At 42.3% G+C, this 14,644-nt stretch overlaps 2 protein-coding genes across 3 annotated transcripts in view; one reads left to right on the top strand and one right to left on the bottom strand.

Moving 5' to 3' along the window:
- SLC25A15 (solute carrier family 25 member 15) overlaps positions 1 to 3,420 on the top strand; it is a 32,917-nt gene extending 29,497 nt beyond the window's left edge. Inside the window, exon 7 of one of the 2 annotated variants that reach the window (XM_059892061.1) lies at positions 883 to 3,420. In XM_059892061.1, coding sequence (XP_059748044.1) covers positions 883 to 1,007 — 125 coding nt within the window. In that variant the 3' untranslated portion in view covers positions 1,008 to 3,420. 2 annotated transcript variants of the gene reach the window in all.
- A 1,849-nt stretch (positions 3,421 to 5,269) lies between these two features.
- The window catches only part of LOC516736 (phosphatidylinositol 3,4,5-trisphosphate 3-phosphatase TPTE2), a 60,956-nt gene continuing 51,581 nt past the window's right edge, over positions 5,270 to 14,644 (bottom strand). Inside the window, exons 23-26 of the mRNA XM_025000052.2 lie at positions 12,862 to 12,953; positions 9,082 to 9,177; positions 7,734 to 7,804; positions 5,270 to 5,723 (exon numbers count right to left, since the gene is read on the bottom strand). Coding sequence (XP_024855820.1) covers positions 5,621 to 5,723; positions 7,734 to 7,804; positions 9,082 to 9,177; positions 12,862 to 12,953 — 362 coding nt within the window. The 3' untranslated portion in view covers positions 5,270 to 5,620. The remainder of the gene's footprint in view (positions 5,724 to 7,733; positions 7,805 to 9,081; positions 9,178 to 12,861; positions 12,954 to 14,644) is intronic.

Genomic DNA, 14,644 nt, shown 5'->3' with positions numbered 1-14,644 from the left:
CTTTTTAAAGTAGCGGTTGTGTAAAGTCGATTTTATGCTACTAGTGAGTAAAGACCTGTCCTTCTAGCATTCACTGTGCATCTTAAAACTTGGCACATGCACGTCTCTTGAGAGCGAGCACGGTAAAGATGCAGAAACTGATTTAACCCCAGATAGAGCACAAGACGTCTATTACTAATAGTAACCCCGTTGGTTTTTTTATTTGGCTGCACCGGGTCTCAGTTGCAGCATGTGAGATCCTCAATCTTCATTGCGACATGCAGAATCTTTAGTTGCGGCATGTGGGATCTAGTTCTCTGACCAGGGATCAAACCTGGGCCCCGTGCTAATGGGAGCGAGGAGTCTTAGCCACTAGACCACCAGGAAAGTCCCCAGTAACCCCTTTTCAATTTGCATTACACTTCATAGTTTTACAAAGTACTCACACCTCTTATCTGATTGGATCTTCAGAACCGCCTTGGGCAGTACTGATACTAGAAACCTGATACTGGTCAGATTTCTGACCACATCCACGTTCTTGCTCCTGGCCCACTGCCTCATGGTCCTCGCCCCCACGTGAAGCTGCAGAGCCGCTGCCATCTGTGACTCTGGTTGCCTTCTGTCGGCCCATGTGGCCCCGCTTTGCCACATCCATCTACTAGGAGTTAACAGGCACCGGATTGGTGAATGTTCGCCAGCTTTACTGGGAGACCTGCCCTTGCCCTTGTTTCCACTAGACTGTTTGGTTCCATTAGCCCAGAGAAACCTGCTCCATAACTGTTGGGTTTTAGCTCTATTGTCTGGATTTGTAAGTGTAAAAATATCCATGCTGTGCGGGTTGGTGGGATATCTGCAAGAAGCGGGGGAAGGATCTCAGTCTTTGATCACCCTTTTGTCTTCTAGGAGTACCGGCCTTATATTCTGGACTGAAACCTACCTTGATTCGCGCGTTCCCTGCCAATGGGGCTCTCTTCTTGGCCTATGAATACAGCAGGAAGTTGATGATGAACCAGTTTGAAGCATACTGAAGTGTTGCAGTGAACCTCGATCCAAGTGCAGGCATTTGAGGACTGCAGTTCATCTCAGGGTTTCAAAGAGTACAAGACCAATGTGGAGTTATTTTGATTTCATGCAAATTACTTTTTTTTTTTTTTTTTGTCTTCCATTCTTCTACCTTAAACTTTATAGAAGAGCCTCTATTTTATAGCGTATAATTTCTGCCCATAATTGTATTGAAATAGAAAAGTTGCTGCTCTTGTCCATGGTGGGACATGCAGGGTAGGTGGGCTGCTGGTCTGAGATATACCTATTCTGGAGGGCTGAGTAGAACTATATCAAGGGCTTTTGCATAAACCTGTATGTGTCCATGCAGTTTAGATGGTTATGAGTTGTGAGTGAAGCACAGTGTAGTTCCATGTTTTATCTCAGATCACATCAGAAAAAAAAAAAAAACCTGAGGTAACCATGTTTCATGAGGATGGTTATAAATGCGTAATCCATTCTAGATGTAGGGTCTCTTTTTTTAAAAAAAATCTGCGTAGCACGTACACAATACTAAGTGGGTACAGTTTTTAAAACGTTTTCCTGTGGTGCTTGAAAACTTAAGGTGTCCTTCTAGATTTTTAAAAAGGAGAAAGTACCCGCATACTGGTGTGGCTTTCACGTTGTCGACTGACGTTTCAGAGGAGGCATGCTGGATTCTCCTAGGATGCTCCTCTGTGGAAACAGTGCCAATCATCTTCCAGGTAGGACCACATTCTGCGCCCTGACATAGGGCTAGGTGTGGCCTGGAGCCTTTGAGAAGCAGCCCAGGGCCGGCTTCTCTTCCCTTCTCTCGCAAGGGACTCCCCTCTGCTGGGCTTGAGCTAGAGGAAGGGGCTGAGGGGACGACGGCGGCGGCCGTGGTGCTCGGTAAAGCTGGTGGCTGACAGCTTCCCTGAGCTGCTTTCTGTCTCTGGGTCCTGGCCTGGGTGGGGTTCCAGGGATTTTATTGGACTCTCTATCCGTTTTGGGCCACGCCCTCCTTTGCCTCCGCCAATCAGAAGCCCTTCCAGGGAGCCGACTGCGGAAGCCCAGAGAGGCCCTGGCTCTGCATCTGGGAATAGGATGCTCCTGGGCGAAGCGCTCTCCTCTCAACCATTCTTAGGACTTGCCCTCTCCGTAGGGGTGTTAGGTGAGCTGGGCTGAATTTTTGTCTCAGGCTCCCTCACTCCTGGTCGGGCTTTTCCAGCATGAGAGCCTTTTGACTTGGGCCTCTGGCCGTCGTGAATTTCAGCGACGTGGTCTCGGGTGTGACTTGATCAATGAAACAAGTCATTTTATTAAACTATGCCGTTTGTCTGCACTACTCACAAACCCTAGTTTTTTGGGTTTCTACAGACGTGGGAGGGTCAGCTATTCTCTGTCCTCTGGTGTAAGGGAGTTGCACCGTCCCGGTCCCAGGACCACCCAGGGCTCTGATAAAAAGGTCTTAATCGGCCTCAGCGGCTGATGTGTTGTTAGTAACAGTCCTCAGCCGTATGTCTGTCCCTGGCGAAACCTCTAGTTTCTGCAAGCTTTTTGTTCTCCCTGAAGCCTCGTGGTGACTCTAGCCACCTGCCAGAAGCCAGGAGGTCAGGAAGGCAGGATGCTCAGCGTTGTGCCCAATGGGTTCGTGTTATGCCTGGTCTTGAAAAGCATTTGCCTTTTCTTGAAAAGCATTTTTCTACCTACCTTTTCTCCATGTTTAAATGGTCAGTAGCTACCGAGTAGTGCTTCATCTAGACAGGCTGGACTGAAGCCAAAATAACAAACGGGACTGGTTCCCCCAGGAAGAGGCTTCCTCCAGAGCCCACTGGCAGTACTACTACCTGTGTTGTCCTGCAAAGATGTAACTGAATTTCTTCAACAGAAACCGTCTGAGGCAAGTTAAGAGTGAATGGGAGTAAGGATTGGGAACTTAAGTCAGAATTGTGTTATTGTTTGTTTCATTCTATTCGCTTAACTCATGGTTCAGTATTTAGGTACAATTTGTACCATTTCAGGTGTGTACTCCAGACAAAAATATAGTAGCTTGAAATACTGTGTTTAAAGAAATTCTTGAGTTCTGTCATTAAATTATTTGCCTAATAGGTGACTATATGATTTAAGTGCATACATTCAAAGAACCAACTGTCAGGAATGCTGGAGTCATGTATGGTGATATTTCAAGGTGGTGGTTTTATTGCAATTAGCATTGTTCTTTGTCAACAAAATTCCTGATGTAAAACAACTACTGATAAAAATCCATGTTATCTGTACACTGCAGTGATGAAACTTGGCCCACAAAAGTTACTTTCCCTCCACCAGGCTGTGGATGTGATGTGATTGATTTGCCAGGATGCCATGCTATTTTTTAAAATAAACTTCTCGATACAAGTTTGGGTAGTTCTATTCCAGGTCAGTAAATTCTTTTTGGCCACACTGCGCAGCTCGTTGGCTTTTAGTTCCCTGACCAGGGATTGAACATGCGTCCCTTGCATTGGAAGCGTGGAGTCTAAACCACTGGACTGCCAGGGAAGTCCCTCCAGGTCAGTAAATCCTATTCAAGAAAACCAATATCGTTCTGATATTCTATAAATTTCTCAAGTTGTTTAACTATTCGCACTGGATTCTAGAAAAGCAGGCCTGCAGGTGGCTGTGAGCAAGTTCTCTTTATGAGCAAAAGCAGTATTAGGTGACCACTCATAGTTGCCAGAAATTTTGATGCACTTTGGAGGATTAGGGAAGAAAAACCCCCAACTGTAATCTCCTCTATTTCAAAACTCAAGATTCTGAAAAATTGGGGTTTCCCAACTTTTGCCAGTATTAAAGCTAGATCTTACTCTCCTCACTTTTTACCTCATCCACCTAAGCCTGCCAGCTGATGGTCCTCCGCAGATGACGGCTGCAGGAATTTCAAAGGAAATAACCTGTCCTGACACATTTCTGTAACCCAAACTACAGGGAATAGTGGAGACATAATGTAGGAGGAATTTGAAAGCCTTTTCCTCCAAGATCGGTTCCTCCAAGGGGGCAGGGCATTGGGGGGAGGGAGAGGGAAGGATGATCATTTTTCTGGCTGGGCAGCTGCAGTGGCAGCTGGGACCCTTTGTGGGCTGTTTTTGGGGGGAAAAGAAGCACCTGCAGGGCCTTCCCTGCCACCACGTGGCAGCTCGGAGAGTCTCCTCCCTTCTCTGCTTGGTTGGCACCCACCAGCCCTCGTCTGTAAACTGATGGTCTAGTCTCCCTCAAATACTGACTGGGGCTGCCAGCCTGAGTGGTCAGTGTGCTGTTCTAGCACTGCTTCATCGGAGTGGTCTGCCTCAGCCTCCCAAACCTTATTTGTGGCTCAGATGGTAAAGAATCTGCCTGCAACATGGGAGACCTGGGTTCCAACCCTGGGTCGGGAAGATCCCCTGGAGGAAGGCATGGCAACCCACTCCAGTATTCCTGCCTAAGAATCCCCATGGACAGAGGAATCTGGCAGGGGTTGCAAAAAGATCAGTCCTGGGTGTTCATTGGAAGGAATGATGCTGAAGCTGAAACTCCAGTACTTTGGCCACCTCATGCGAAGAGTTGACTCATTGGAAAAGACTCTGATGCTGGGAGGGATTGGGGGCAGGAGGAGAAGGGGACGACAGAGGATGAGATGGTTGGATGCCATCACCGGCTCAATGGACATGAGTCTGAGTGAACTCCGGGAGTTGGTGATGAACAGGGAGGCCTGGCGTGCTGTGGTTCATGGCGTTGCAAAGAGTCGGACACGACTGAGCAACTGAACTGAACCAAAGAGAAAACAGTGATTCCCTGTGGACACAGGGTTAACCTGTGTCTATAATGAAAACTTGACCTTACTTCAAAGTTCTCCAAGCTTGGGTGAAGCTGGTTGGGGGCAGGGGTGGTGGATTTTAAAATCTGGATTGCTCTAGGCAAACGTTCCCTTTGACTTCTGTAATGATGGACAAAAGCAGAGGTTACTGAAGATTCTTTTACCCTCCCCCGATGCCCTGTGTATAATTAATGAGCTCCGTGTGGTGCTTGGAGTAAAAAAAAAAAAAAAAAAAGCCCATGTTGGGGGTGGGAGGCTGCTGGTGTGAACATTTCTCTGGGTTTTAAAATTGTTTTTACTGCCATTCTGATCGTTGTTAATAGTTTGTAAGTCAAATAGAGGAAAGAAATTACCTTCAGTTCTTTCCTCTATTTGACTTATAATTCTTACTTTCTAACATCTGAAGTTACAGATGTAAAATAAAGCAGGGAATAAATACTTGTCCAGAAATATATAAGTAAATGAAACAAACCCACAGTATTAGGGAAAACTGCAGTCTTTAAATCTTATTTTGGTAGGAAAGTTTTATTTGTAAGTTCTTAAAAGTGATAACTAATGTTCTGTGTACTGTTTCAAACTTAATATATACGAAAACTCTGTGTGATGTATAGTCCTTCCAAAAAAAAATACTGCCATTGACATTCTCCCTTGTATATATTTAATAGATTTCTCAATAACATATGTACATGTATGTAAATATAAGCATATCAGCAAGGACATAGGTTTAAAAGATATAAATATGTAGCAAGGATTGGGAAGAACATGATTCTAGCCTAGAAGGGGAACTATACTTAATCAGATACCAGGAACAACTTAAATGTCATCAAAATATACCTCGACTGCAAACTGTGGACTGTAAGCTTTCCATGCTTTTATTTTATGGGGATTATCCAATTCACTTCTTGAAAGATAAAGCCTAGAATAGAAAAAAAATTTTTTTTTACATTTTATTTTAGGGCTAACAGAAAAGCCATGCTGAGGGGCACCCTTGTTTTAAAGCCTCGCTGGCTACCATCAGTCTCAGTTCCTCTGCATCTAGTTAGCTTTCTAAGCTCAACTCTCTATTAAGAGAGAAAAATATCATAACCTTGAGTAACAACATGCCACTGATTCTTTTAATATTGCCTTTGGAATTAACATCCATATTTAATAAATTGCTGTGTGACAAATCAGACTGGATGTGTATTAAAACCCAGGATAAACAAGTGTCTTTTTAAATTATGAAGTGGGCGTTTTGGATGAATTAAGTCTTGTAGTACAAAGAGCTTCACCCAGTAGTATGGAAATCTAAATGTTAAATCTTGAGGAACTATATAAAAGTGAGGAGAAAAAGTGATGGAACTTGTTGCCTCTCTAATACAGCTATGGTGTTTTAAAGGAAAAAACTCCCTCAGCAAGAACCGCTTTGCAGAAGTAGCACCAAATGAAGTTCCACCTAGATGTCAATTCTGAGGGATTTTGCTCATGTTATGAGTCAAAGTTTTCCATCTGTAAACATCCAGGGGGGCTTCCCTGGTGGCTCAGTAGTAAAGAATCTGCTGGCCAGTGCAGGAGACTTGGCCAGCCAGGAAATTTAACATTTAGATTTCCTTACTACTGGGTGAAGCTGTTTGTATTTGAGACTTAATTCATCCAAAATACCCACTTCATAATTTAAAAGGCACTTCGATCCCTGGGTTGGGAAGATTCCCTGGAGAAGGGAATGGCAACCCACTCCAGTATTCGTGCCTAGAGAATTCCATGGACAGAGGAGCCTGGTGGGTTACACAGTCCATGGGGTTGCAAAAAGTTAGACACAACTGATCACAAGCACATCCAAGGGGAAAAAATCTGGTAAAGTTCCATCACATCTAAAGTTCATTCTATCGAAATCCACCAAGTGTGTGTGTGCGTTGTAGGTATATTGTTGCCTTCCTGGAACTTGAGGTGGGACGAGAGGGCATCCACATTTGAAGAAAAAGCTAGAATTGTATGTCAGGAGAACTATCAACTCAGGCCATATATAATCACAACCACTTCTTCAAAACTCCTGTACGATTTTTTGTATATTGTTTTTCCCTGGATGGGATGGGATGGTGATATCAATCTCAAACTTTCAGCACCACAGGACAAGAGAAGTGGGGGACTTCTAGATGTAGGAATGAGGTTCAGATATGATAGAGGTTCTTTGGCATAATCTTCAAATCAATAGATTATCCAATTTATAGTTATTAGAACATTTTTTATGGGAGACTATTCATAATTTTTTTAAGCTGTCTTCATCAGTACTTACTGTGGATTATAACTTCTGCCCTAAATATAGAAGTGTAAAATAGAAGTGTGTCAGCCAGCTTTTAAACTAGCCGAAGGCTCCCTGGGTGATGCCTTACTGTGGTGTAGAATATGGTATCGGTTGGTCATCAGTAAATCAGCACGTACTGGGGACCTGCCATATTTGAGGTGCTAAACAGACTCATATTGAACTTTCACGGGAAGGACTTGTTACCAGTCAAGATCTGGTTACAGGATGTTTTATGACAGTCCTACGGCATGGGTCTTGAGAATAATGCAACAATGGATCTCAAGAATAGCCATATTTTTAAAACAACTAGATCACAATAAATAAGGCAGTGAAAACAGGGACTCAAAAGAATTTTTGGTTGGTATCTATAAATTGGGTTTGGGTAATTAGCAAAAGACTTGTCAGGGACTTCCCTGGTGGCCCAGTGGTTAAGAACCTGCCTTAAAATGCAGGTTCGATCTCTGGTCAGGGAACTAAGATCCCACATGCCATGGAGCAGTCCCACAGGTTGGCAACTAAGCCTGTGTGCCACAATTAAGACCCAACACAGCCAAGTAAAATAACTTTAAAATAAAGGCTTGTCATTACCCCTTACGTAGTCATTGGAGACTAAGCTGTTTCTACTGGATTATGCCACAGCCATACCTGTTATTTCGTATAAAAGACATATGGAACCAGAAGAAGAATGCACAGTTTTCGTAGTATTTAGGAAGAGCCTAAAAAGACATGGTTTTAAACAACAATTAGTTCTTGGTATCCATGTAACTGTGAAAAATAGTCATTTCAGAGGGATTAAAATTCCTTCCTTTATTCACTTGTGTGTTCATCAAATAGTTGTAGTTATTAAAATGCAGCACTTCTAGTCAACATTATATTCAAGTCACCTAGGAGGAGACTTTAAGAGATTACCGTTCCTTTCTCTTGCCTTTTCCAGCAAAATTTTCAAGGAAATGTATTTTCTCTATGATAGATATTTATAAATTTAGACACTGGTATTTTAATCAGGTTTGGATAGCGCTAAACAGAATCTACTAAGGACTATGCCGATTTCTGCCCCAGTGTATCATCCATTTTTACAAAGAACAGCTACATTAGATAATTAACCACTATCGATAATGATGATAGAAATAGCTAAAATTTCCAAAAGGGCTTTCATCTCATGGGCCTGAAAATCACAAAGGCCAGATAAAACCAGCATCCCCACATTAGCGCTTCTGCTTAGAGACCACTGATTAAGAGAACTCAGACTGGCTCCATTACTCGAGGGGAACTTTCCAGGTCACCTGCTTCAACACATTTACCACTTCAAACTTAGTAAGTTCTCCCCAACAGGGAGCAAGCGGGGGATGAAGGAAATAAGCTTTCAATTGAGCAACACAGTTATGTGTTGGCAGTTCTGGTTGATGATGTTATAGGAAAATGAACTAGCAATTGAGGCTTAGAAGTTTACTATGTACAGAATACTGCCATATACAGAATAATCAGACATTTGCTAACTGGTCAACATAATTATACCCTCATGATAATGTACTGACAGCGGCAGACATATTTCATAAATATTGGATTAAATATACTGTTTTAAATGAATTATACATCAATTACGAGGAAAGTTAAACCTCCCTCCCTTTAAAGTATTTTATAAGTTATGGGGAGAAATGTGTTTCAAAGATACAAAGCAAAAATATGATCACTGCTATGTAGTAAGACATACATTGTTTTTAACATCCTGGTTTTTGTATTTTTTTCTTACTCGAAAATGAACACATGCAAATTGTATAGAATTTAGAAAACAACGAAAAAGGGTTTCCTTACATATTTTCTTATTTTAAAAAATTCTTTATAGTAATCTGACTTGTTTTCTTCCCCTCCCCGTCTTGGGGTTGACATTGCCTGTCATCTCGCTTATTGGGAATTATAGTCAAGGAGATCCCAAATCAGAAGCATTCACAAGACTAGATGAGATGAACAGCATAGGTTGTTCTTGATTACTCACCGAAGAAGAGAAAAATCTCACTTTTACCTCATCATACAGAGGTGGGCACTTAGAGAGCAAGATTATTACTCTGTCTGTTTCAGCATCATGAAATATCTGGATGAACACACAGAATTCAGAATTATCAACCTGATAATGAGACAACAGTGAAGTTCATGTTCGCTTATTGCAGCTTCTAATATTTAATCAAGTACTCTTGGTCTCACAGCTCAGTGACTACATGTATAAATATTAATCTTTAAAGTTGCAATACTATTGTTTACATTTTTAATAGGCCAATGTGGTTGAAGGTTACGGGGTAGCACTGTTGAAAAGTAAAGTATCCAGTTTCCCATTAGACTTCAACTATGTTAACAATACTGCTGAATGTCTATCATCTGATTTTCAAATACTGAGAATACATTAGAAGTTCAATTTTAAAGCTAGTATGCACATTCAAAAAGCAATGCCTAATGGGTCACATTTTACAACAGATGTATTTGCTGATGGGATTATTGGCCTTGTCTGTAGCAGACAGCTGGATGGAAGGACCAAGGATAGGCCAAGTTTCTGGAATGAACAACTTGGACGCTATACTATTTCTTTGTTCCTGATACACCCTTGGGTGAGGGTGGCACCCACAGTGGGAAGGGTCTGTGCTTGGTCCTGTGAAAAAAAATACAAAAGGAGGCGCAGACTCCGATGATGCTTCCGGGAGTTAAGCATGCAAGGAACAATAGCAGAATGGCAGGCAATCACGTGTCAAGCTGGATGATAAAGACTGAGGGTGCCGTTATGGGCTCAGGGAGGTTAAGACGAGGTGAAGAATGAGAGCGCTTCCCTGAGGAGGCAGACGCTGAGCTGGGCACAGAAGGATGTGTGTTGGTGAAGAGGAGCACCGAGGCAGGATCAAGATGATGGAGGAGGAGGGTGCCCAGCTCACCAGCCCCCACAGACACACCAAAACTACAACTACCTATGGGACAACTCTATGAATGGCCTGAAGACTAGCAGGACAACTCTGCTACAACTGAGGATATGAAGAGAAAACCACTCTGAGACAGGACGGCAGAGATGGGTGGTCTTAGAAGACCTGTACGCCCGGCTTGACTACTACCCACAAGCGGGAGGGGGCTCACCAACGTGGAAGTTCTCCCTGTGGAAAGGAGGGGTTCGAGCCCCTCTCATCAGGCACCCCAGCTCTGGGGAAGATGAGCCCCCAGAGCATCTGGTTCCAAAGACCAGCAGGGCTTATATCCAGGAGAGCAGGAGGGCAGTGGGAAGTGAAACTCCTGCTCTTCTGACCAGAGACATATTAATAAGTCTTCTGCTACCCAGATGTTATTGATCAGAGACGTTTCAATATTCACTTACACGATAAATCACCGGCCACAGGCATTAGTTATCTGCAGAAATCCCCCAGTCGATAACATGTTAAAGGCCATGAGCACAAACTCCCTCACAAGGAGCCCCAGTGCAGAGGCTGTACTTCGAAAGGTGCCCTGGCCAAATGTGAAGTACGTGTATAAGCTGCAGGGTGAGTGCCACAGGGGCAGAAGCTTCCCCTGGAGAACAAAGTGCTGGCAGGCATCGTGTGAAAAATTCCCCCTCCGCCTAGCTGGCCCAGCGTGGCGGGTGCCACTTCAAACGTCTGCCATCTACCTGGCTAGCACCACGCGCCCCGCCCCAGTGTTCTCTTGCAGACCCGCCCTGCCCCACATGCTCACCCCAGTGGCCAGTCCTCCAAAGCACCTCCCACCCTAAGGGACCACGCTCATCCCATCATGACCATATCTGCAACTGATGTGGCTGGGCGCCAAGCCAGCTGCACTGAGCCCGCCCTGCCCACCAGTGAACCTGCAGCAGCCGTGGCCAGGCCTCATAGGCAGCCGGCCTCGGGGCCAGCGCCATCCACTCGTGTGTCTGCAGCAACAGTGGCGCCACACAACAGATGGGCACTAAAAACATCCCTGGCTCTGGTGACGAGCCGGGATTGCTCTCCTGGGTCCCATAGGAAAACTTCTACCTAAGGCCACTTCTTCAAAACCAGATGTCGGTGATCCACCTAACACATAGAAACAAACTCAGAGTCAGGGAAAATGAGGAGATGGGAATATGTCCCAAATGAGAGAAGAAGACAAGACCTCAGAAAAAGAACCCAAAAAAATGGACATAAAGAGTCAACCTGATAAAGTATTCAAAGTCATGCCCGTAAGGAAACTCAGACTTGGAATAAGAATGAACGCAGTAAGAACTTCAGCAAAGGGATATTAAAAAGAGCCAATCAGAGCTAAATACAATCACTGGAAGTAGCAATACTTATATCAGACAAAATAGACTTTAAAACAAAGGCAGTAGAACAGCTATGTGCAAAAGAACATTTTCTAACACCCTGTACAAAAATAAACTCAAAATGGATTAAAATCTAAATGTAAGACCTGATACTATAAAACTCCTAGAGGAAAACACAGGTTGAACACTCTTTGATGTAAATCGCGGCAATAATTCTTTGGATTCCTTGGATCTATCTCTTAAAGGAAACAAGCAAAAAGAAATGAATGGGACCTAATTAAACATACATGCTGCTGCTAAGTCACTTCAGTTGTGTCCAACTCTGTGCAACCCCATAGATGGCAGCCCACCAGGCTCCTCCGTCCCTGGGATTCTCCAGGCAAGAACACTGTAGTCGGTTGCCATTTCCTTCTCCAATGCATGAAAGTGAAAAGTGAAAGTGAAGTCGCTCAGTCGTGTCCGACTCTTCCAGACCCCATGGACTGCAGCCTACCAGGCTCCTCCATCCGTGGGATTTTTCAGGCAAGAGCACTGGAGTGGGGTGCCATTGCCCTCTCCGAACATACATGCTCTTGCACAGCAAAGCACACTACCGAGAATATGGAGACAACCAAAACGGAGGAAATATTTGCAAATGATTTGACTGATAAAGGGTTAATATCCAAAATATATAAGCAGCTCCTGCAACATTAAACAAAAACAAAAAACCAAAACAAGCAACCTAATTAAAAAGTGGGCAGAAGACCTGAATAGACATTTTTCCAGTGGACATCCAGATGACCAACAGGCACATGAAAAGATGCTCAACATTGTTAACTACCAGATAAATACAAACTAAAACCACAACGAGCTGTCATCTCAAGCCCATCAGAATGGCTGTCATCAAAATGACAAATAACAAATGTTGGTGAGGACGTGGAGAAAAGTGAAACTTCAAACACTGTTGGTGGAAAAGTAAATTGATGCAGCCACTGTGCAAACAGTATGGAGGTTTCTCAAAAAACCAAAAATATAAAACTATGACCCAGCAATCTACTTCTTGGGGAAAAAAACCCATTAATTAAAAAAGATACATGCACCCCAATGTTCACAGCAGCATTATTTACAATTGCCAAGATATGGAAACAGGTGATTTTCATGGGCATTGAAATTTCAGAATCAGTGCCATGTCATACAATGACCAAGAAGAACAGGACATGGCTAAAAGTGACCAGAGGCATGAATTTAAAACTCTGATAGGTTTCTGGGAACATGCTTAGCATCTATGGAAAAGTGAAGGGCAAAGCACCACTCTGAACCAAAAGTGTATTCTGGAAAACACCCTGAAAACAATTTTGAACAATCAGTTTAACTCCTGACTCACATCCAAACCAAGGGACACCAAGTTGGATGGCAACCAGAAAGCAACATGGCCTTTTCCTGTGGTGATAAATGGTTCGGGGAGGTCGATGTGCTGACTTGAGATTTAAAACAAACACCAGACTTTTCAGTTCACGTGCTTTCTCTTACCCTACAGTTTTTGGAAGCAGAACAGAAAAAGACAGTCTTTCGTTGCATTATTATTTGTACTTTTAGATCATGTCCATTGCCTTTTCCAACACCTGAATGAAATTAAAAATTTAGACCGGTTAGAGCAAAGATCAGAATGTCTAAAAATCAACAATATGGATTAGAAAGAGAAAAAATGAACCCAGCTAACAATGCATTAATATTGAATCATTTGGATCTTGCCTGGATTTTGTCTTTGAAAGACAAAGCTTCAATCCAATTCTGTCCCCTAAGGCAGAGTTTATAAGGCTGGAGGGAAAAAAAACCCGAAAAACAAAAAGGACACAGTTCAGCTTCTAAGACTTAGAATCTTACTGCTCACCTATCTAGCAAAAAAAAAAAAAAAAAAAATTACGGAATGGGACTTGAAACCTTTCTTACCAATGTGTAGCTTTCTTCAGACTTCCAATCATGATGTTTCTTAATAATAAACTAAAATTCCTCTTGCCTTAATTTAAGTCCAGTTTATACAAAACACAGGATAGCTGTATCCAAACATTCCTGCTGTGTTCACTATATATTTAGAGACAAATGGTTTTTTGCTCCACTCTTGTTTTTTTTTTTTTCCAATTTAATTGACCCACTTATTTTAGTATTTCCTCAAAGAGTTGGTTTCTCAAGCCTCCAATTAACTTTTCTTGCTTTTATTTCAATCCTTCATATTTCAAAGATGCACAGAACCAAAGGTACAGAACTAAAACAAATATTCTAACAAAGTCATTTATCGATCATTCTTGATTATTTTCTCATATTGTTTCATGTTCATTTAATGTTGTTCTCACTAACACTGAAATATTCATTTGTCATTAGGAGTCATGGCTTTGCCTCAGTTCTCTCTGTCATATCCAGTTGCAGAATTTGTTTCAACTAACATTAACTAGAATTCAGGAAATGCAGAGCTAAACGTTAAGACATTTATCAAGCAACAAGGGCATTGTTTTATGAGCTTGAATTTCCATACATTAAAAAGTTTAAAAATACTGTAAGTATATCACATGATTTAAAAATAAAATATAAAGAAGATGAAGAGTCTCCATTTCACCTATCCCCCACCTGTTTAGTTTGCCGGCTCCAATAGATAACTATTAGTTTCTATTTTTATGTATAATCAAATATATTTTCTCTGAGTTTTGTATGTTTTCTACGTGTATATACGTACAAACAGGGCTTCCCCAATGGCTCAGTGCGTTAAAGAATCCAATGCAGGAGACGCAGGAGATGTGGATTTGATCCCTGTGTTGGGAAGATCCCTGAGAGGAGGAAAAGGGCAACCCGCTCAAGGATTCTTGCCTGAAAAATCCCTTAGAGGAGTCTGGTGGGCTACAGTCCAAAGTATCACAATGAGTTGGACATGACCGAGCAACTAAGCATCATGCATACAAACATAAATATATATATATATATATTGTTTTACAGAAATTGTTGCATACCATAGCACTGTCCTGTACTTGTACTTTTTTAACACATCAAAAATCTTATTTAACTTATTAAAAAAAGAAAACAGTCAAATGTTGTAGTTGGTTCAAAGTACTGCATTCGTGGGCAGATAAGGAATGATGAAATTAATTTACAAATAGATACAAAACAGGTCAATAAGCAATTTCATTCTACTAGACACAACTAATTTGCATTTCTATCCCCAAAATAATTTGCATTATTATCAGTTTTCTATGACTTAGAGTTGTAAAATAGCTTAAAGACCATGAGCAGTGAAGATAACCCTGGAGAAGATACAACCCTGGAG

Source organism: Bos taurus, chromosome 12 (genome assembly GCF_002263795.3).
Source record: "Bos taurus isolate L1 Dominette 01449 registration number 42190680 breed Hereford chromosome 12, ARS-UCD2.0, whole genome shotgun sequence".
Taxonomy (NCBI): Eukaryota; Metazoa; Chordata; class Mammalia; order Artiodactyla; family Bovidae; genus Bos; species Bos taurus.
This window is presented reverse-complemented; position numbering and strand designations above follow the sequence as displayed.